This window comes from Scardinius erythrophthalmus (genome assembly GCF_964197995.2).
Source record: "Scardinius erythrophthalmus genome assembly, chromosome: 19".
Lineage (NCBI taxonomy): Eukaryota > Metazoa > Chordata > Actinopteri > Cypriniformes > Leuciscidae > Scardinius > Scardinius erythrophthalmus.
Window position 1 is genome coordinate 28,900,743 of NC_138239.1, and position 24,868 is coordinate 28,925,610.

A 24,868-nucleotide genomic window follows, 5' to 3' on the forward strand; every position below is an offset into this window, starting at 1 on the left:
AATTTAATAAAAAAAAAATAATAAAAAAAGAATGATCCATATTTTTTTCTGTGAGGTTTACCTATAAAATTGTTTACTTTTGAAATGATGCATTCTCACAATCAAGGGCCATTTTTTTAAGATACAGTGTTTTAAGTTGCTTGGCTTTTGTGTAACTCGTAACACTTTACAATAAGGTTCATTAGTGAACATTAGTTAATGTATGAACTAACATAAACTAACCATGATCAATACATTTGTTAATGTATTTGTAAATCTTTGTTAATGTTAGTTTATAAAAATACAGCTGTTCATTGTTTGTTCATGTTAGTTCACAGTGCATTAACCAATGTTAACAAGATTTTAATAAAGTATTAGTAAATGTTCAAATTGACATTAACAAAGATTAATAAATGCTGTAAAAGTGCAGTTCATTATTAGTTCATGCTAACTAATACTTAATGTTTAGTGTTAATGTTTATGTTAACTAATGAACCTTATTGTAAAGTGTTATCGTGCATCTACAAAGAATCTACAACAACACCTCTTCATACAAATGAAAAGCTATGCAAGCGTGCTACAGCCTTTTGTTTTTGCTAAAGTAAACCCAACTGGATGACATCAGGGAAATTCTGATAATTTTTTTCACCAAATACTTCCTTGACCTAAATGTAACCAATAGGATCTTGTCTGGCTACAGCGAGTTGGTATTATAGTAACCTAGTCATGCCATTGTACCATCATTCTGCTCTTATGCACACGGCATGAGAAGATATGACTGGTGAACATGGGGAACTCTTCCTGTAAATGCTGCTGCCGGTGTTGCCAAACGAAGAAAGAACAGCCGTCCATCAACCGTAACAGGGTCAAGTCAATCCACGACTATCCCTCACGCACAATATGGGATCTAAATCTGAAGAAAGGAGATGTTCTGGAAGTGATATCAGAGACTGAGTACTGGTTGTTCGTGAGGAGACAAACAGCTAAGGGTGACGGATCTAAAGTGCAGGAACATGGATATGTGCCTAAAGACTTCGTCAAGCCGCTGGATAGCGTAGAGGCCGAGTTGTGAGTCCTTGAGTTGTTATTTTGATCATTTTGAGCTTGTGTGAATGAATAATGTACAGAGTTATCTCATGCTTTGTGTTTTGAATCCTTGCCCTGAATGAAACTGGAATCCCATCTTTCTAGTTTCTCAAGTTCAGGTGAAAGTTAAAAACAGCTACAGTGCTGTTATTGCTCAGTTTGTGTTGCTCTGTAGAAACTCATGAGAAATCCAACAGTGATTCTAACTAACACCTTTTTGTTAACTTTACTTAATGTCTTAACTTAATTGTAAAAATCTAGTAATCTGCACTATTCATATACTATGTTTTGTTTACTAAGAAAACCCAAGTTTAGATTAATAAGATTAATAAGATTAACTTAATGGACTTTTCACTCATTTCCTTATTTTTCTGTTTGCATTCACTCATTCAGTCATCTTGAATGTTGAAAGTTTAATACAACTGAAAAATTTGAGAGAACATCGCACAAGCTAACTTCATAAATTGATGTTGATTTTCCTAAAATGTTTTTAGTCATGTTTTATGGTGATTAGTGATCCCTTTGGTTGGGCACTTGGAACTTCATTTATATGAATCATATATATATATATGATGTATAACATAACTATGTTTTATTTCAATTAATGATCTTTTATAATTTTGTTGCTAACACTTATGTCCTAAACACCTTGTGAAACTTTTAATTTGGTTTATATTATCCCTCTATATTTGTGACAATCTTGCAATTGATCATACTTGAGTCACACAGACTTCAACATTCAGCCTGCAAAACACAACAATAGTAACAATTATATTTTATTTAAAGTAAATTATCAAGTATTCTATACAGTTCTTTTTTAGTTACTAGAACTCTTGTGTAAGTGAACTATACTAACTAAGCATTTGTCAGTACCACATACTATTCTTCTTATTTTACTTTACTTGTTTTTTTTTTTTTAGGCAATAGGTTTGCATGCTTTTTTTAAGTAAGTCCAACTAATTAGATTTTACAGTGCAGAGATGGGGTTTGGAAATTACTGATAGAACACTAAGATATATGCTATTAGGATGAATCTTATGAAAACTGTCATGAGACAAGTATAAGAAATAATAAAATAAAGATCATGTAACATTATTCAAATATCAAATAAACATATATCCTCCATATTTTAATTAATGTTGAATTTAGTTTTTAAATAAAACATCAGCACACATATTACAGTTTAGTAAACTTAAAATGATACTTTGCAAATCAATAAATGTAATGATAAATAAATAGTACATTTATTTTTCAGTTTTATTTATCTATAATTGTATATGCCTAGGCTATATAAAAATAAAATTGCATATATGAAATTGTACATGTATATCAGTATGTGAAAGAGTTTTTTTTCTTCGAGATTCATCCATTATATTGTTTACTTTATTGTTCAGTTAATCTGTGGTAGTAGAATGTTGTTACACCACATACATTGGACACAAATAAAAATGAGCGTCATAGAAACTAGTATCAATCTATTTTCAGATGGTATTTTGAGAATGTTAAAATGCGTATAGAGGCCAGGAGATGTCTGCTGAGACCCCAGAATCATGAGGGTGCATTTCTCATCTGGAAGTGTTATGAGAATAACAATTACTACTTATCAGGTACATGTGATTCACACACACACATCATGACTCAAGCCTCTACTGCTTTTCATTTAACTGTATTTTTTGCACTCTAACTACGTTGAAAAGATATCATTTAAAAATGAACCTGCCTTAATCTTAACTTTCAGAGCAGCTGAATAACATTTTCTGTAATTATTTAATTTAAAGTGAGGAATGGACCTCATGTACGACATTACCGGATCAAGCAGAGGGAAAGCGACAAGCAGTTTTTCCTTGTTTATCATACAACTTTCCAGACCTTGCGTGAGCTGGTAGAGTTTTACTCTAAACATGAAGGCGGACTCTGCACAAAGCTTCATGAACCCTGTGTGAAGGTCAGTAAAGAGTTTGAACCTACAGATTATTGAAAGCAGGGCAGCATCCTATAAATAAGGTTTTCAGCTCACTTTCAATCTATTCATTACTCTTCTAGCTGGACCAGCCAGCTCCTCTTACTCTGTCATTTGACTCCAAATGGGAGGTAGAGAGAAGTTCACTAATCAGAATACAGAAGCTCGGCAGTGGGGAGTTTGCCGATGTGTGGCAGGGGCTCTGGAACAAGACAACAGAGGTGGCCATCAAAGAGTTCAAAGGTAATTAATAAATCGGTTAATTCAGTGGCTCTCGACGGGTTTTACTTCAGGTCCCATATTTTACGTTGGATATTGAGTGGTGAACCAACAGTGTTTATCATACAAAAGCAAACAAAATGCACAACTTGGTTAGACATAAACATGGAATTCCAGCATTTTTTTACCCTTTACATTTAACTGTAAAGGGTAAATAAGTAATCTGCTTAAAGGATTAAGATAGTTAAAATTTGGGATAGTTCATTCATAAATTATGTCATTACTTATCCTCAAGTTGTTTCAAACCTGTTTGAGTTTCTTTCTTCTGTTGAACACAAAAGAAATTATTTCAAAGAATGCTGGTGACCAGAAAGTTGATGGCACCCATTGACTTCCATAGTAAGTATACTATATGCCTAGTTCTGTCATGAAACTCTATATGGCGCCGGCTGATGGGTCCTTAATGCAAGCTGATGATATTTGACAGCGTCAACTACTTGGCACAAGCTGATTGGTTCATGCCGCATCTGCAGCCAATGAGCTTGTTGCTCAACATTTAAATGGCTGGTTATCATTCACGATAGCAGTTTGCAGCGTGCTTTCATAGTTCGTCTAAAACCCTCCACCTTCCCCAGCTCCACCTGTAAAGATCTGCTAGGGGTAATTGGTATATGCTATTTGTGCAGCAGCGTATCAGATATGTATTGGCAGTCGCAAGTTCCTGTACTTGTTCTGCAGCAGCAGCAATAATCTACAACAACAACAATAATCTACAACAACAACAATAATCTACAACAACAACAATAATCTACAACAACAACAATAATCTACAACAACAACAATAATCTACAACAACAACAATAATCTACAACAACAGCAGCAATTCAGCAGCCAAGGCCAAATACATTAACATAGTAATATCCATAACAATGCTAAAAATCTTCAGAGAGTTGATGATAGAACTTCTATTGTGTTTAACAGAAGAAAGAAACTCCAACAGGTGTGACCATCTGCCTAATATGCTGTTGGTCCTCCGCATGCGGCCAAATCAGCGCCAACCCACCAAGGCATGGACTATACAAGAGCCCTGAATGTGTCCTGTAGTATCTAGCACCAAGCTGTAAACAGCAGATCCTTCAAGTTCTGTAGGTTATGAGGTGGAGCCGCCGTGGATTGAACATGTTAGTCCAGCACATCCCACATATGCTCGATTGGATAGAGATCTGGGGAATTTTTAGACCATGCAGGGAAACACCTTGAGTTCTTCATCTTCATCATCAAACCATTCCTGAACAATGTGTGCAGTGTGGCTGGTGCATTATCCTGCTGAAAGAGGCCACTATTGTCATGAAGAGGTGTGCCTGGTCTGAAACAATGTTTAAGATCGGTTGCACCTGTCAAAATCCACATGAATGACCGGACCCAGTGTTTCCCAGAAGAACATTGCCCAGAGCATCACTCTCCCTCCACCGGCTCGTCATCGTCACTTCTCCAGGTAAACGGCGCACACGTACACGGCCGTCCACATGATGTAAAAGAAAGCAGGACTCATCGGACCAGGCGACCTTGTTCCACCTGACCAAGTTCCAGTTCCAACGCTCGCGAGCCCATTGTAGGCTCTTTCGATGGTGGACAGGGGTCATCATCATAGGCACTCTGATAGGTCTGTGTCTACACAGAAGAATGATGCTCTGTGTTGTGGTATTCCTCCCGTAACCATCATTTAAATTTTGTGTGACTTGTGCCACAGTAGACATTCTGTTGGCTCGGACCGGGCGGGATACCCTTCCTTGCCCTTGTGCATCGATGAGCTCTGGGCGCCCAACACACCTGTAACTGGTTTATGGTTTGTCCCTCCTTGGATAACTGTTGGTAAATTCTCACCACTGCTGACCGGGAGCAACACACCAGCCTTGCCGTTTCAGAGATACTCTGACCCATTCACCTTGCAGTAACAATTTGGCTCTTGTCAAAGTCGCTCAGATCTTTATTCCTGCCCATTTCTCCTGCATCAACACATTGATTACGAGAACCGATTGTTTGCTTACCATTTACTCTGCCCAGACCTTAACATGTGGCCTTGTTAGGAGATGATTAATGATATTCACTTCATCTGTGACTGGTCGTAATGTTTTGACTCATAAATAATTTTTCTTGGTTTGTTTTATGATGCAACTTTTTGTCTGTACCATTTTACTTGCAGTTGTCAATTATCCATATATCAAAACAGAGATTGACATCATGAAAGAGCTGCATCATGAGCGTTTGCTGAGGCTCTATGCTGTGTGTACCACTAGTGAACCTGTCTGTTTAGTGACAGAGCTCATGAAAAATGGCTCTTTAAAGAAATTTCTCATCAGTAAGTGAACTAATGTTAACTTTGCCTTAATCATGATCTTAATTGACACATTGCTTTTACTGAAAAAAAAAAAAAAACAATACAATTTTTATATTCACATAAGCTTATATCTTTCCCCAGGCCACAAAGAGAAACAAGATCTTGAGTTTTCGCTCATGATGGATTTTGCTGTCCAGGTAACTTGATTTCTTTGAGAGTAATTGAGATCTGGAGAATTTTTAGACCAGGGCAAATATCAAATATCAAAATTTATATGACCAGTTTTCCTTAAAGGGATTGTTCAACTTAAAATTCTGTCATAAATTACTCACCCTCATAGTTCCAAACCCATTAGTCTTTCATTGATCTTCAGAACACAAATGTAAACCTGAGGGCTTTCTGTCCCTCCATTGACAGCTACACAACTACCACTTCATTCTCGTGTTACGCTGCATGTTTGAGCTTCCTCAAAAAGGTTTGTTAAACCTTCTGTTTATGTCTGCTGATCAATGCTTAAATGTAAATAAATGCCTAAATTCAATCTGCTCATCATATAAAATGATCATGTCTCTTCAGGAAATTTGGGCTAAACCGCTGAATTCACATGGATTAGTTTTATGATCTCCTAATGAACTTTTTGAAGCATCAAAGTGGTAGTTGTGTAGCTGTCAATGAAGAGTAAAAAACTGGCTAAGATTTCAGATAGATCTTCATTTGTGTTCCGAAGATGAACGAAAGTCATACGGGTTTGAAACGGCATGAGGGTGAGTAATTACTGGCAGAATTTTCATTTGAACTAACCCTTTAAAAACAATTAAGCTTAACAGAGAACTCCCACAGTCGGATTTATTTAAAAGGTGGGGGAAATGTAGGGCAGGATTTTATCTATTAGGATTGTGAAAAGTGTCTGGAGTGGTTATACAAGGGTTACGTATAACCAATATTTATCAATATAACATATTTGTATCTCTATAAGTAAGCAGCTCATAGACTTGTTGCTCTGTTGGTTTAGGCGGCCCGACACAGCAACATTGATATTGATGTTAGGAAGAGAGATGGCATGTTCATTATTTCTGCAATTCTGTTCGGTGCTGCTGTCATGCAAGATTGGCTGCTCCTCAATATTCATTTTAATGTTTCCTCATTTCCTCACTCCTCCGTCCTTCAACCCATGACCCGAAAATCGATCATCATGAAGGACATATTAATTCTCTAAATGCACTTATGGAGGTGAGAAATGAGGAAAGTCATTAATGCATAATGCATCGTACAAATGCAGTAAAGGTGCTCTGAGCGATATCACACATTTTTTTAGGCTGAAACATTTTTTGTCACATACAGCAAACATCTCAATATCCCCTAGTCCCCTGAACACACTGTAAAAAAACACGGTCTCTTTAGACAGCCCAGGCTCCGCAAACGGCAACAAAAACAAACTGGCCCAGCCTGGACCACGAAACATAACAAACAGTGTTCCATCCAATAAGAATGATTTGGGGGTGGGGGTTGGGGGGTTAATGCGCGTGCACATGAAGGGGGGGTGTGGGGAGTGGAGGAGAGAGAAGCATGAAGAGGGAAGTAAGCTAGAGGAGAGATGTCCTAGACAACGACAACGACTAACAGTAGAATTAAATTCTCCGTCACACAACCAAAGAGACGACGTTCCGATGAACAAATAGCAAAGAAGAGGGAAAAGGAGGAGGAATGCACGAAGTCCTGAATTTACACGGAAGGGAGGGGGGGGGGACGGGATGTTTGACAATACTTCGAACATCAACAAGTGACTTCACCCAACATCGCTTAGAGCACCTTTAACACTTACATCTTTAACCTTTAACACTTATTTACATCTGGCACAACGGCAGCAGTGCATCTTGTGTTATAAAGGGGGATTTAACCATGGCAAGATAAAACAGCAGCATCAGCCTAGACTCTTTTTTCATCAGGGTTTTTCTGTTGTTGTTGTTGTTGTTAATGCTAAACCAAGGCCATCTCTACAGTATGTCTTGAACACTAGGAGAGGGATTCAAAAATGTTGGGCGGGACTTGATTTTGATTGGATGGTTGTGGTTTGCTATTGGTGGATCTAAACACTCATCAGAGAAGAGAAGTCGGTGCAAATTATTGTAATTAAAGATTATGAGGGCATAACTGCAATACTCTTTATATTTTGACATTGATGAGTACTGTAAAACCAACTAAAAATTTTACTTTTAAAACTTTTTGTCAAATATTGGCAAGTATAAGAAATTTGGGGAAACAGTTTAACCATATCTAATTATTGGGGCGGACTTTTCCCCTCAATGTCTATGGTGATTAAGGCCCTGTGATAAACTAATTCTTTATTTTGCCGAATCTCTCAGATTACAGAAGGAATGGCTTACATTGAGAACAAAATAGTTCACAGGGATCTGAGAGCTGAGAACATTCTGCTTACCGACATGCAATGCTGCAAAATAGCCGATTTTGGACTCGCTCAAATTAATCTACCAGGAAACAGGGTTTCATCAGGTGAGATATTTGATACGTATACATTGATGCAAGCAAATGATAAGACAAACAATAACTACAACAGTTCTTTCTCATGTACCTGCAGATATTAGGGTCCCTGTAAAATGGATGGCCCCTGAGATTTTCAAAAACCAGGAGTACACAAGCAAAAGTGACGTCTGGTCTTTCGGCATCCTTTTAACTGAAATTGTCACGTATGGAGATGACCCGTACCCTGGTAAACATGCTTAATACAGGAATATTAAAGTAAAAAAACACTAAACATAATACATAAATGTTCTAAGAATGCTTTGCTAATGCACCCATTAGGTTATGAAAACATTATTTCGGTTCAAAACTTTTTTTTTCTTGGTTATGTGAACATTAAAGAAAACATTAAGGGAACGTTCCATTTTTATCATTTTGCAAACGTGGGAACGTAACTTTTGAATGTTCTCTGAAGGTTCTGAAACTTGTAATAACACGCAACTAAACCGTTTCAGAAAAAAGTTCCATTAGTGATGTATAAATAACATTTTTGTGCTAATGTTCTGCAAATGGTATTAAACCACGAATATTCTATTAATGTTACTGACCGAACGTTTGTTCATTGCACTTTGAGAGAACCTTGCCAGAACGTTAGCCAAAGTTCCGAGAACATTCCCTGTTTGCTGGGATTGCATCTCACCCAACTCTGGTATATTTCTTCCTTTTACAATCTCAGGTCAAGACAAAATGACATGCGTTCGAGCCATTCAGAGAGGAGAGCGTATGCAGCGACCGCCTGGCTGCCCCGAAGCGCTCTACGACATTATGCTGCTGTGCTGGAGGCCAAACCCTGAAGAGAGGCCAACATTTACTGAGCTGCAGGAGAAGCTGATGGCTCTCATACATGAGCCTGTTACTGAACTGGAGTAGACTCTGTAGAAATGAGAGAGTTGAGAATATTTTGAGCATGTAGTAGCTTATACAGTATGTAACCAACATGAGGTAATCGCACAATTTATTTTTACTGAAATGCATTATAAAGCATTACAATCAAAATTTAAATCAACATAAAGACAGTACAAGAAGTCTTGTATTGATTTGTAAATACTCAAATTATATATATATATAATTTGAGTATTATATATAAAAAAGCACAATGTTTTGCATTGTGACACTATTTTCATGAAAATTAAGAACATTTAAGTCACAAATTTATGTGTATAATACAATGTTCATAATTGTCAAAAATACAAAATAGTTTCACAATGCAAAAACAATATTACAGGTTTCATGAGATTCATCCAAACACTATATTAAGACTGTTACATAAATCTCTCATGCACATGATTATGAATTACTATTACTAGTAACTAGTATTATTGCTTATTAGTATTACTTAAGGTGATTATGAAGTTTCTTAGTTTCAATATTCCATTGCTGACTGACCTTTTTTGACCAATGTTGCCATACAAAAAAAATAATGGCTGTTCTGATGTTGTGAAATGGCATGTCAACTTTCAACATTTGGTAACAGCAGAGCCTTTGCAAATGAATTTTCGATTTTTAAACTTTTATGTTAACTCTGTAAACTATTGTTGGAGCATGTATCTTCTGTGACCCGATAAAGAACATTTGAATGTAATAATGTGAATTTTTAAAATGCCTGAGCTGTTGCCATTACTGTAAATGCACTTTTTTTTAAAGGCAGGTTTCCTTCTTCCTTCTGAGAACATTTCAAATGACTTTTACATTACTAGAATGTTTTAAATAATGCTTTAATGTTTTAAACGCTCGAAATACTTTGTTGACCGATTCCTAATCAGTTCCACACTGACTATTAGAAAAGCTTTACAGTACTACTTACTGTTATTCTAAGTATAGCCTACACTATTTTATCACTGAAGACCGGAGTAATGATGATGAAAATTCAGCTTTGCGTCACAGGAATAAATTACATTTTAAAAAAATAGTAAAATAGAAAATAGTTCTTTTAAATTGTAATATTCACAATATTAAAGGATTGGTTCTGCCCAAAAAAATTGTTACTTATGCAACCGCCACTTTCAAGCACCAGAAAGATAGTAAAGACATCATAAAATGAATGTGGCTCCAGTGGTTTAACCTCAATTTTATGAAGTGATGTGAATGCTTTGTTTGCTAAAATAAAAAAACACATATTATTTTTATCAATCTCCAACATGCATACATTGTGGTGCTTTCGTGAATGTTTTTTTTTTTTTTTTTTTGAAAGCAAAAAAATCGAGGTTAAAGAGGGACAGAAAGCTCTCAGATTTCAGATTTCATTAAAAAAAAGATCTTCATTTGTTTTCCAAACATGAATGAAAGTCTTACGGGTTTGAAATGACATGAAGTTGAATAATTAATTACAGAATTTAAAATGTTTTGGGTGAACTAACCCTTTAATGTTTTACTGTATTTTACTGTATTTTGATCAAATAAATCCAGCCTTGGTAAGCATAAGGACTTTCTCAAAAACATCTTAATTATTCCAAACTGACACTTAAAGGAGAACTCCGGTCAATTTTAACATTGAGCTCATTTTTTGTACATTTGGAGTGCTGTCAATACAGAGAACAATGACAAAAATCGGTGTTGCCTTCACAGAGTTATTCTATTTTTAAAATTTGCACCCTGTTGACTTCAATGGGGCAAGTACTAAACCTGCTTTTAGCCTCTTAACATCCTTGATGTGTCATTACAAGTGCACAGCCAATGTGAGTGATTCCTTCAGAGTGATCACGAGTGAATCTGACTGCAGTAGATGTGAAAGATATGAATAATAATTATATTTATTTAGCCAGCGCTCATACCTGTATTTACATCCTGTTTTCGGTCAAAGTCCATAGTAATCGATTGTCGAGTTCACGCGCATGATCATAGGTACTAAACCAATGCGCGTGAACTCGACAATCGATTACTATGGACTTTGACCGAAAACAGGAAGAAAATACAGGTATGTGCGCTGGCTGAAATAACATCACTTTTATTCATATCTTTCACATCTACTGAGGTCAGACTCACCCGTGAACACTCTGAAGGAATCACTCACATGACCTGTGCACTTGTAATGACACATCAAGGATGTTAAGAGGTTAAAAGCAGGTTTAAACATTGCCCCATTGAAGTCAACAGAGTGCAAATTTTAAAAAGAGGATAACAAGGTGTAGGCAACACCGATTTTTGTCGTTGTTCTCTGTATTGACAGCGCTCCAAATGTACAAAAAAATTAGCTCAATGTTAAAATTGACCTGAGTTCTCCTTTAATGTTAATGTTTCCAACACAACACAAGGGGGCGTTGTATTGGGAGTTAAGTGGATAAACACAACTAGGCTATGTGAGATTAAAGGTTTCCTGTAAATTTGCTGTAAAGTGCAGGCCAGTGTGACAGCCTATGCACACTGCTGAATTATACCCTATATTTACAGGCTATTGACTAGCTGTACTAGATTAATGACTGATGTAAGTCAACCTCAATCCTCTCACTCAGCTAAAGATACTCCCAATGCAAATGCAATGAGATTAGAATGACGCAAGAACTATTCAAGCTGCTGGACTCAAACTCTGCAGCAAGTATTTGTGCTCAAGTGTGTGTACCCACCGATGAGGAAGCACGTTTGACAATTAAGAACATTATCATAATAACAATAAAATAAAAAATAATTAAAAAAAAACATGTTATAGTGGTGCTTACCAGTGCAAAACTCGCATGTTAAAGGAGAACTCCGGTCAATTTTAACATTGAGCTAATTTTTTTGTAAATTTTGAGTGCTGTCAGTACAGAGAACAACGACAAAAATTGGTGTTGCCTACACCGTGTTATTCTCTTTTTAAAATTTGCACCCTGTTGACTTCAATGGGGCAAGTTTTAAACCTGCTTTTAGCCTCTTAACATCCTTGATGTGTCATTACAAGTGCACAGCCAATGTGAGTTATTCCTTCAGAGTGAACACGGTGAATCTGACTGTTAAGAGGCTAAAAGCAGGTTTGAAACTTGCCCCATTGAAGTCAACAGGGTGCAAATTTTAAAAAGAGGATAACACGGTGTAGGCAACACCGATTTTTGTCGTTGTTCTCTGTACTGACAGCACTCCAAATTTACAAAAAAATTAGCTCAATGTTAAAACTGACCGGAGTTCTCCTTTAATTGTCTGCAAGGTAAAAATCTTTAAGTCTGTTTTGTGAAATTAATTGTGTTTGGAGCACAAACAGGTATTATAAATTATGCCTGAAACATAATGGACACAAGTATGTAGATACAGTACAAACACTTTTAGCTACACAAATCTGAATAAATTTGCCACCACGCTTTCAGTTAAAAAACTGCCAGAGGAACAATAAAGAGAATATTGCTGAGCAAGTCAGTTAAAAGTTAGTTTAATTGTAGACATGTTTATAGCCAGATACCTAAAGCAACACAAGCAGTTTAATGACGTTTGGTGACATTGAAAGGTTTGTCACACAACTGTTCAAGCATTCTGCATTTATATACTGAGCATCTTTCTGGCCTTATGGATGGGAGTTTAGAATAAACCCCTAACTCTAAACATGTGCACCAATATAACATAATACTGCTGTTTAGTTTACTGTCGACATTGGCCTGTTAAGAAAACAACAAATGACATTCTCAGAATTGAGCATTTATTAAATGATACAATACAATAGCAACATACAACAAACCTTGGTCAAGGATGCTTTAAGTACCACATCTGTCAAGATGTTTTACAATGTAAAATGCAGCATTAAGCACCACTTAGCAGCATAAGAAATCTTTTCACTTCATGAATAAATAAATCATTTCGAAATATTCAGTCATGGTTGCTGCTAAACTGAACGTCTCTCATACTAATTTGGGTAATAGCCCATTCTTACATCTGTAATTATATATTTTGAAATATAATTGTGCCATTTAGCATATGAAATAAATGTAATGCAATGCTAACACTGGATGAGGTTTGGTTGAACAATGCATGTAAATAATAATACTTTTAACATTCAGCACCCTGAGAATTCAAAAGGTATCAGTCTAATGTTCTGTGACTGTAAGACTCTGTTTATAAAGTATTTCACTGCCTGTGTATATGATTCCATAGGTTAAATAGAAGTCAATTAAATACCTTGACTACATGGAAATATACAGTGTACAATAAATAGAATTGATATCTCTTCAAAGTTTCTCTTTAGCTGTTTAGATGTCTTTGAAGACAGATTAATCATCTTAAATATTAAAGTCCCATCTAAGGGAACATTAGCAATCAAAAATAAAGTGCTTTATTTGAGGGTTTAACAAATGAAATATTAAAATTCTTTATTGTTCACCATAACATCATTGTCAATCCTTCGTATTCTTTTGTTTATTGGCCCTGTTGCTTATTTTAGGAGACACTTGCCATTCACTCAAGCCATTGCACATGTTCTTTAGGTTACCTGGTCCATGTGGCTCTTTGTATGGTGGTTGTTTAGTAATCACAACCATGTCTCCTTGACTTTCAACACTCTCCATGAAACTCTGAAGATCTTTCAGTTTAGCTTGCGCTGTCTGATTTGTGCAGTTCTCCACGGATCCTGGTTGAGATTCCATTGACGTTCTTGTTACCTGTTTTGCTAATGTGCTCTCACAGATAACAGCAACAGTTTCATCAGATTGATCATCATTTTTAAAATCTTCCTCAACAGAGCTACATTTGTCCATTTCATTTTCTGTGTCTCCTTTGACCTCATCCTCGATCTTTACCTTTGGCACATTGGCCTTTTCCTCAGGCTGGTCCTCGTCCTGTCCTGTGTTTGATGTCCCATCTTCCTCGGCATCGTCCAGTGCAGATCCATCTTGGCTTCCATCAGCATTCTTCTCACTGGCAGACTCTTCATTTGGTGTCTCATCTGACTTTTCACCTTCAGTAGTTTCAGGAGTATGATCTTTATTTGATTCACTACCATCTTCTGCAGACTTGTCTTCTGTACTCTCTTCCCCAGCCTCAGTTTCTGCTCCATTGTCACCTGATTCGGTTTCCTCACCAGTTTCTGTCATCTCATTCTCTTTTTCCACCTCCGCATCCATACCACTGTTTTCTGAATTTGCTGCATCTCCTTTAAGACTGTCTTTCTCCTCACCATCCTCTTCTATATCTCCTTTTTCAGTCTCTTCCTCAACAAACTCTACTTCCTCTTTCCCCTCAGTGTCACCATTTACCACTTCTTTCGCATGCTCACTTTCTTTCTCCTCCTTATCTTCACCACCTTCCACATCACCAGACTCTCTTTTGTCATTTGTTTCCTCTTCAATTTGATCTATTTTCTCAGAGTCTAAAGATACATATTTTATGCTGTTTGTGTTTTCACCATCTACTGCATTGAGAGCACCATCTGGCTCTTCTTGATCTGCCGTCTCAACATCATGGCCTCTAGTAACATCATTCGTATCTTCTACCCCTTTATGAACCACTTCTAAGTTGTTTTCTTCAGTCAAGTTGGCTGTGCGTTGTTCTTCCAGCTTCAATTCTAAAGATTTGGCTGGATCCTTTTTCATTTGTAAAATTTTCCGCAGATCAAATTCCATCATAACTGGAGCCAAACTCAAAGCCTGAGCTTGCTGGACTGCCCTTGACGCCATTTTCTTTTTCATGCATGCATCGCATGGGCAGTATTCATCGTCACTGCGTTGATCACTGTATTCAGTACCAGATGCAGTGTAATTTTCCTCACTCCTTGACATGGTGATGGACTTGTTGCGCATGACCCGAAAACGCTTGCGTCGCTGCTCAGTCTGGGCCGTAGACTCTCTCGATAGAGCATTTCCCGGAGGTCTCGGACCCCTACCAGCCCGACTTTGGATTTTTTGCAATTCTCTGTGAATACTTGATTGAATCCGTTTGTGTACTTCCTCTTTCAGTTCGCTGATCATTGTATCGAGCATCTCGTTGTCATCCAAATCCCACCTCACTTTGAACTCTGCCATGGCATCTGCATAATGTAACATGAACTGCTTTTCTAGCTTTTTTAATAAGCTCAGTACCCAAACAGGATCTGGGTCCTGTGAAACTCTTTTAATTAGCGGAGCTCTCTGAACAGACGGTGGAGTTCCTGAGCTTGTATTTTCTTGAGATTTCGTTGTGTTACTCTCATTCCCAGAGCTTGTTTGTGGTGTTTGATCTGATTCTTTCTTATTATCACTGCTTTCAACATCTTCTTCGTGTAATATGCCATTTTCTTTTTCATCATCCAGTTGTGTATTTACTGGACTCCCCTGTACTCGCTCTGCAATGTCTGGAGTTACTGGATCTGAGAGAACTTTGGATGGATCTAAACATTCACATGCAGGAGCTGTAGACTTTTCCTCATTTTCTTCTTCATCTTTATCTTCCACTGATGCCTCTTGTTCGGCAATTGGCGGTATTGTGCCATGAGTGGTCTCTATTTTTCCTACTACGCCATTCATGCTACCTTTAACAGAGCCGGTGGAGACGCTGCTAACATCAACCCCAGATGAAGACCGTGGGTTGAATTCATCCTCGGCGAAGTGATGTTCCATTGTGTTCTGCTTTTTCTGTTCATCCTCAGAGGGCTTTTGGAGCCAGAGCGACTGTAGGATCATCATGATTTCATTATATTTACGTTGCTTTTCGTTTTTAGAGTCTGAGTCAATCAATCGTAAATTTGCAAGGCAGTCCAACAGCCCTTGAGCAGACTGGCTTAATTTTCTGCCATAAACAGGGGAGACTTCAGGTAAACTACTGGATCTGTCTAGTTTTGGACCCAGCAAAACCTTCATGACCTGAACCGAAGAATGGCACTGCTTTTTTAAACCGTCTTGTTTGGTTAATGCTTCAGGGTCGGGATCCATTTCATGAGTTTCCAATTGTGCTTTTTCACCGCAACTGTCGTTGGTCTCCTGCTGGATATAATTCTCACCTGCTTGATCCTCCTGAGGTTCCTCAACCTTAATTATGCTTTCTGGTGCATGAGAAGTGTCCTCATCACCTTGAGCCAGGCTCATATATTCAGTGAGTTCGACATCCATTTCATAAACATGGCCTTCAATGGGAATCTTCCTAAGCCAGTCATTCACAACTTCTGTAGGGGAAGCGTTCGGTAAGAATGACGGCATCATTTCCTTGTTGTTGCACTCCAATGATATGCTGACTTCCTCGTGCTTGCTCCTGCTACTTTTTTTGCTTTTATTTTCTACCTTGTCAACATTTTTGCTGGAGACAACTGACTTTGATCCTCTACTCACTGGTCTTGCATTACCAATAATATCTCTCAACAAATCTGCTGCTGAAAGTGCCTGAGATAAAACACTGTTGCTTGAGGAATCAGGATGCTTGACTGATGTTTTTTTCTTGTTTGGCATCTCTTGTGGTAGACTTCTACAATTTTGGGAAATATCAGACATTACAGCTGAATTTGGCCTGGATGTATCATTTTTCACAGATCTTCTGTCTGATGAGGAGGATTTAAGAGACTTAACCATGCCCCTATCATTATCGCAGTTATATTTTATATTCAGTCCATTTATTTCCAAACATTGGGAAGAACATTTAGATCTTTTATCATTCTCTCTAGTACTTTGGACATTTTTAGACTTCATCGAATGTTCAGAGACTTTTGAAGAATGTAAACAGTCACTTGCTGGTGTAGCTTTTCCAGATGCTGTTTCACTTTGGTCATGTTTTGAGGATGTTTTAGTCATTTCTGCATGGCTGGTGTTGTTGAGAGCTTCAAAATCGCTTCCTTTCATAACTGTATTTTTAGCACTTCCCTGTGAAACTCTGGAGGGTGTCTTACTTTGTAAAGATGACAGTGACAAAGTGGAGGGCACTCTGATGTTGTTTTCATTTAACTGGCTTCCAGACTTGCTTTTCTTCAGTTCTGCTGACATAATACTTTCAGCTGAGACAGGCGAGAGGGCTTGAACAGGAGCCTTGTAGTTCATGTGATGGGACTTTTGGGGTCTGTCTGAAATTGCAGAATTCACAGACACTTCTGTATTTGGCCTTTCCTCAAGATCCACTCCATTTACATTCTCTATCTTATGTCCACCGTCCTCTGTGGTGGCTGACATGCCACTGATTGATCGTTCATCAAAGTCATCACCCTTGTGTTCTTCTCTTAGACGGATAGAAACAGACGCTGTTGATGTTGGGCTTAGAGGCTCATCAAACTGGTTGCCTGAAGACTTAATGTTATTGATAAGAGATTTAGCTGACAGTTTTGATTTTCCTGACAAGCTCTCTTCAGATTCATCTTTGGCATCCTCTTTTTGCTTCTCAGGATCTGTTTCTCTCAAATTACCACTTGAGGAGCTGTGACAATTACATTTACTGGATCTTTGGGATTGCGAGGATACATTAGAGCTTACTGACATCCCACTTGTTGCTCGGCTATTAGTCTTAATTTTAGTGTCATGGTTTGATCTAGGAGATGGAGACCTCTTTGTCCTAGGCAATGGAGTGGTCGCAGTTAAGGCATTTTGTGTCATGCTTTTGCCATTATCCACTTCCTGGAAGGCAGGGCTCTTTGCACCGGATTTGACGGATCTTTCAGAGCAGGCATTAGACTTTTCTGAGGTCTGAGACATTGTGCTGGTAGCTCTCTCTGACTCACTTTTTGGAGCTGCACATTCATCAGGTGTTACATAATTTGGTACTAAGGTAATTGTGTTTTCTGGAAAGTTGTGGTTTGATTTGCAGGACCTACAAGACATTGCACTGTTAACTCTTTCCTTAGATTTAGACTCTGTGTGTGAATGCTTTGATGATGCATTTGACTTTACAGAAGATTTTGAGCATTTGGACAGTGAACTACATAGTCTTTCCTCTGTGGTTAATTCAGTTTCCGGCTCACACTGGACATCAAAACTGATGGACTTCGGAGTGGCTTTGTCTTGTAAGTCGCAACAAGATTTGACAGACCTAGTTGTTTGCTCTGATGTATGTGATGGATGTTCAGAAGATCGGTCTGATTTGTTAGACATGGCACTAGTTGATCTCACTTCTTGAACAAACTCTGTGTCTTGTTCACAATGATTATCTGACGTAGTATGATTTTGAGTAGCAGCACTTTCTGAATTATCACCCTGAGAATTAAGTAACTTTGATGGCACTTCCTCGAAATCATTTGGACTACAAGATCTAGGCGTTTTAGTTTTCTCTGAATGTGCAGATTTTGATTTGTGGGATGTTTTTGATACAGCTGATAAATTTGAATGGGCAGACAATGGACTGACAGCTCTTTCTTGCCTTTTTTCTCCAGCTTCATCGGTTTCTGTCTGGACCAAGGCTGGTGTGAGCTCTCTCTCTGAAATAATAAAGTCTGACCTGGCTGACATTGCTGACGTGGCACTTTTGGTTCTTTCTTCAACACTTTCTATTTCATTATGTTCATATTTCAATGATTTCCCAACAGAACACATGTCATGAGCAGAGCGGTTGGACCTTTTGGAGGTTTTTGAAGTAGAAGAGGCATTTGAATTTTTAGACAGTGCAGACTCAGAGCGTTCCCGTGTGGCCTCCACTTCCAATGTATTATTAACAGGTTCACAGTTTTCATGAGCATTTGAAATTGATGCAGCAGATTTGTTTGACTTCAACATTATGGAATCAGCTTTCTCTGGTTCACTCCCCTCTGGATTCTCAGTCAATATTTTATTCACACCACAGCATGAACATACAGCTGACTTGCCAGATCTTCTTGACACACTTGACGTGGCACTCAAAGATCTGTTTTCAGCTTCACCATCACATACCTCCAGAGCATCTGATGCATTGGATCCAGGGTTGTTTGTTTTGTCTCTAGATTTACAAGATGCTTGGCTATGTCTAGAAATTGTACTACAAGCTGAACTTGGGGTTATGGCTCCACAGTGACTTGGATGGGATCTGGAGGACACTTTTGAAACTGGAGATGTTGTACACATCCCGTCTTGCTCTACTGGTGCTGCAAAAGTGGTTTTATACTTTTTGAGCTTCAGTGAGTGAACAACACTGCTTGATTCTGTACTGGGAGGTCTGGGGGACAAATAAGATCTTGGTAAAGTCTGGCGACCACAACAATGAACACAATTAGGTTGATCATCACTCTCAAGATGGTCACTTTGAGACCAGTGTGATACTCTCGAGATGCTTGGAGGCAGCTCATCATAATCATCATCCAGATCTTCCTTCAAAGACGCAAGCACTTTGGACGAATTGCTGACTGCAGAAATCGGACGCTCTTCTGTGACTTTAATGACCGCACAATGTGGCGTAGGAGAGATTTCAGGTTGTTTATGAGAACATCTACTTTTAATGTGACTCTCACATCTGTCCTCACAAGATCTCTTGCTCTTTGACGTGATTCCAGCAGATGATACTTCACTTCGATTGCAGCAATGACTTACAGCACAGTATTCTACTCTGGTGTCCCCTTCCTCCATTGTCTGCTGAAAGCACGAGGCCTTTTCCACCACATGCTCAGTGTATTCCCCACTGGAGCGAGAAATTGTGTGCGTACTATCCACCGATGACTTTTTGCTTACAACTCTGTGAGTTGATCCACTGGAACTGGGTGATTTGCAGGTCCCTGGGTCTTTGTGCATGGGGTTTTTCCAGATGTCGTACTCTTGGCAGTGGTTGCAACAGTTCTGACAAAGTGACTCCTCGAGATGCTCCTGATGCAGCTTTGTTGCAAAGGCTTCATCAGTCTCCTCAGATGCAGAGATGGAGTCTGGGTCTGAATACTCAGCTTTAACTTGAAGATAATCGCCGTCTTTTACAAAGCCAGAGTCATTCTCTTTTTTTGCTGACTTCTTGATCTCGGTGGACCACAGGAGAGTCTCATCATTGAAAAGCCGAAAGCGAACCTTCATCTCCACAGAAAGGCTGCCGTCTTTATTAACAAGCACTCTCTTCTCAATGTCATCATTCACTACGGCTTCTTTAACGTAAGGACAGGTGCTGACACAGCCGGACTGTCCTGGTGTCATGCATAATCCATTCTGATAGGACTTTTCTGAAGAAAGAGAGAATCTTGTAGATCTATTACTGGAGTCGGATCTTGGATGGATAATGCTTTTCTTTGTCTCCAGGCCAAAGTTAACTGTTAAAACAAAATAATAGAAAAAAAAATAATAAATTAAGATTAATCACATCTTTTCAACAAGCAACTATATCGACACATATTTGAAACATGCTCTTGATTCACCAGCGCTGACAATACATTAACTGCATTTGAGTTGGTGGTGGATGGTTGTTTCACCTTCAGTCTATTATTAGACGTGCATGGGCAGATGGGTTGTTAATCACTATGATGATTCACCAAAAGCAAATAAACATAAATGATAGTTATCCCGAACTGTGTACACAACACGAACAAATATTTACCATTCTTTTTGCTTTCATGACCTTCACTGCAGATACTAGAGTGAGACCTTGTGCGCATTCCTGGAAGCTTTTCATCTGAGTGCTTCTTCAAGCTTTCCATAAGCAACGGTCTGAAGGGTTCTCGACCCACACATACCAGCACACTAGGACACTGCATCAGACTCTGAATACTGTCAATCTATGGAGAGCAGTGATTAAACACAAGACAAAATACATATAATGAGTCAAATCCACTAAGAGACAAATACTGACTATCACTGTCTACATAGGCAATTTAACCTTATTTGTGACTGATCTAAAATGCTTAACACAGTTTCACTAATAGATTCATTTTAGAATAGTGAACCCTAAATCATAAAATGGTTCTCTCCAATGACAATAGCAGCATATTAATTTATGTAAATATGTAAATTAACCAATTAAACACAAACTGATTTTAAATGGTATAGGAAATAGTTCAACCAATAATGAGAACTCTGGAGTCATTTACTCATCTTCTTAATATTTGTTCAAACCTGTATGGCTTCCATGGAACACAAAAGGGAGATGCTTTGCAGAAAGTTATTTTACTAATGTACATGAGCATTGCATGGGGTTGTCAAACTCCAAAAAGGACAGATATAGCGAAATTTGTTATAAACATTTATTATTCGCTGAAACTCTTGCCCTATAGTGCTAAAATAGTGCATACACACATTTAAATGTTTGGTTATGAGACACGCAAAAACCACTGGCAACTTGGCCATCAATACAGAATATGTGCATGCATGAAAAAGATTTTAGACAGCTATGGTGGAGGGCAAGTTTTTCAGTAAATAATGACTATTTAATAAAATTTTGGTCCGTTCCTCAGAACACTAGCAAACAAGCCTTATGGATCGTTTTTTTCCTTTATAGCGCCGATTGTCACTATATGGAAGAACAATGTAAACGTTCTTTAATTTCTCCTTTTGTGTTTCACAGAAGAAAGAAAATCATATGTGTGGGAAACAAAATGAGAGTTCACAAATGTTTTGTTTGGGTGAACGAACCCTTAAAGATACATTTAGATACTGTAAGTAGCTAGAACAACTTTTATTTCCCAGGGCTTGCAGTTCTGTCCTGACCTGACACCTGCCTCCTAAAATACTTCACCCGGCTAATTAAAGAATGGCTGAAGAAATGAAATCCTCCCTGACCTTGCGTCCCTCCAGAGTGTAAAGTTTCTTGACGTGACACTGCATTAGCTCTGAAATCTCGTCCATGAAGACGCGAAGACTTCGAGCAGTTCGTCTGCTCAGAATGATGGATCGCCTAATAGCAGGGTCATTGTTTTTCACTAGAACAATCCTTTTGGGGTGCCGATGGTGCTGCTGATGTCCCGATGGGGGTTCCTCAGGTCGGGAGGGCTTCCGGCGAGTATTAGGTGGGTGGCTGTGGTGGTGCCAGACAGCGGGCCTTTTCCCTGCAGCTTCTATGTTGATTGGCTTGACGTAGCGGCGGTCTGAGCACAAGTAACAGCCTCCGTCCTCAAACTGCTCTAAATGTTTAATGCTGTGGGTGCCCCTGGGGGTCGTGATAGTACGCACACCAAAAGGCAGAGGAACCTTTTGGGAAAGGTCATCCAATAAGGCATCAAAGCATTTGAAGCTGCGTTTATGGATGGCCATCTTGACCCCTTTGAACTGAGCGTCGCCACTCTTGTAGAAGGTAATTCTCTTGGCTGGGCTGGCCAATTTCACGCTGGAGCAAAAAGACGACGCTGGAGGATGAGGAAACTGTTCATTCTGAAAATGAGTATCGGCGTCGAAGAAGCCTGGGGCCGCCCTCTGCATCTCTCCTCCACGTCAGTTCAAACTGTGGGGAAGAGTTTGGAAATGTAAATGACATTATCTGTAACTCACAATCAAATGCAATCCCATACATTTAGAAAGAAATTTGATTAAATTGAGACCCTAGTAATGTCTCTGTTGTAGGGTTTGAGAAGAGGTTTCAACAATGCCTCAAATTGTGCTCAGATTTGCCAAGAAACCAGTCTGTAATCAGAATAATCAGAATATTTAATCTAAACTCAAAATTTAGATTAAAAAATTCTAAAATTTCCCAAGACCAAATCTACATTAATTTCATGGCTCTAGTCTTTCCATGTGTCAACAATGACTCAATGTCTCTGTTCTATTTGATTCTATTATCTATTCTGCCAAGGAATAGGAGAAACGTGAGACAAAGTGAGATACTTAAATGAAACATAATTGAGAACTCTTCTAGGAACAGAACACCAAGATCAAGCCTAAAGCCCTGTTCACACTAAGAATGATAACTATAAAGATAACTGGTCACACTTTGGCTAAGGGGGGTAAAATTCTCACAATTAACTAACTATTAACTACGACTTTTGCCTCAAACTCTGAATTACTGCTTATTAATTATTAGTATAGTAGTTGTTTAATTTTAGGTATTGGGTAGGATTAGGGATGTAGAATATGGTCATGCAGAATAAGGTATTAATATGTGCTTTATGAGTACTAATAAACAGCCAATACCCTAGTAATATGCATACAAATATGGTAAGCAACTTCTTAATAGTGAGAATTGTACACTTAACTAAAGTGTTAGCAGCTTACTATATTAGCGTCCATCAGTTTATTGTAACTTAAGCGTCCTCTTCTGCTTTAAATTCCTTTAAGTCTGGTGGATTCTGATTGGCTGTTATGTTTTTATCATTCATCAGCTGAAAAAAATCTTTCTGAAAGGGATTTCAACAATATAATTTCTCTGTTCTGTAATTGTTAAAGTTGTGGTGTGAAATCTGCTATTCTTTTATTTTTTAGAAAAATGTTTAGAATGGTGTCTTACTGTCTTTATTGTTATCATTATAGTTATCTTTGGTGTGAAAGGGCATTAAAATATTTCGGGTAACTCAAGCTAAGACAGGTAATCAGTCTTCAAACTCTCATTCAGAAATATAGTTGATAAAATATCACTATTGGATAGTTTAAGTATGGGATAATCCACGGCTAGCTGTGCATTAAATGACTTTACAGCACGATGTGGAGGCAAAGAACCACCCTAAAGACATCAGCATCACAAAATAATGTGGGAGTACCATGGTACTTTGATCTATACAGTACCATGGAACGGTATGATTAGCATATTCATACAATAAACCATGGCCTTATCTCTGTACTCCAAAATACCAAAGAACACCATGGTATTACAGAAAACACAGATATTGTGATAACTGCAATCCAGTCATGCCATGAGAACTCAGTCAAACTTGTATTAAACTATTACACTTTAGATGTTATGTAGCATAAGCAACAGTAAAACTAGGCCCCAGTTCAGAGGTTAATCTCATGCACATTGAGAAACAGTTACAGACTATCTTAAATTGCATTTAGTACTGAATCCTTAACAGGCAACTTTAATCCAACATTTAAAGTTCAAGCGCATCATCTCTGAGCAAAGTTTATGTATCAAACTGAGAGCAAAGATAGTTTTACCAGATTTCATATAACAACATTTTTAAAAATAAAAGTGTACCTGGAGGAAAAAAACATTTAATGACAGTATCTTAACATAGTATATTTGTATATGTATAAAATGTAGATCATTTATCTATATTTGACCACATAAGCCATGACATATTGCCTCAAGCTCATGTTTTCACTAAACAAAATAGCTTTAACAATAATATATATATATATATATATATATATATATATATATATATATATATATATATATATATATATATATATATAGACGTATTTAGGCACTTTAGACGGTTAAAATAGCATTAGTTCTGTAGCCCAGCTCAATCTAAAAAAAGTATAGTATATGAAACAATATACTTACATTTACAGAATACATTATCCTATCTGATGCTAAAAAAAAACTGTATAAAAAATGAAAAATAACAATAAAATCTGACTATACAGAGCAACGTTCCAGGTAGCATCCAAGCAAACGACTGCAGTGACACAGGTTTACAAGCCCTCCCACAAATTGTCGGGCCACTAATCAGGGCCATTGGCAGCTAAGGATAGAACGAAAAGCTTCTTTAATCATCTTGAGATTTCACTGAAGTCTAGGGGAGTGTGAGACACATGACAGTGACACCAGGATTGCATAAACAGAGATGCGCAGAGCTACGAGACGTCTGCTTTTTGACCACAGATGGCAGGCTGTTTTATTCCACAAACACAGAGGTAGAAAATACATCTCTCCAGTTCTCAACTGCTTATATCTGATGACTGGCATAACATGCCACTCCTGTTAGTATATTCATTTGAAACAACTACAAACAATCACAAGACACTATACTTATTAGTGAATCTCGCAAATATCCATGTTACACTTTTTTTTAATTACAATATTACAATGAAACATTTTTAAAAATAATTTTATGTAACTTAATTATATAACAATTACACTTCTGTCAGGACCAC

At 37.9% G+C, this 24,868-nt stretch overlaps 2 protein-coding genes across 2 annotated transcripts; one reads left to right on the forward strand and one right to left on the reverse strand.

Moving 5' to 3' along the window:
* Window positions 1-766: 766 nt before the first annotated feature.
* Window positions 767-8,990, forward strand: LOC308707644 (tyrosine-protein kinase Src42A; the record flags this gene model as incomplete). Its single annotated transcript, XM_081394260.1, has 9 exons — window positions 767-1,047; window positions 2,551-2,672; window positions 2,844-3,010; window positions 3,109-3,268; window positions 5,448-5,603; window positions 5,724-5,779; window positions 7,946-8,093; window positions 8,179-8,310; window positions 8,797-8,990. The coding sequence occupies 9 exons, from the start codon at window positions 767-769 to the stop codon at window positions 8,988-8,990; spliced, it is 1,416 nt and encodes a 471-aa protein (XP_081250386.1).
* Window positions 8,991-13,411: 4,421 nt separating this feature from the next.
* Window positions 13,412-22,252, reverse strand: rp1l1a (rp1 like 1a; the record flags this gene model as incomplete). The annotated part of the gene is made up of 6 exons (XM_081347842.1): window positions 13,412-16,518; window positions 16,864-17,691; window positions 18,991-19,114; window positions 19,190-20,154; window positions 20,439-20,616; window positions 21,617-22,252. 6 exons carry the CDS (start codon window positions 22,250-22,252, stop codon window positions 13,412-13,414), a joined length of 5,838 nt encoding a protein of 1,945 aa, XP_081203968.1.
* Window positions 22,253-24,868: the final 2,616 nt, after the last annotated feature.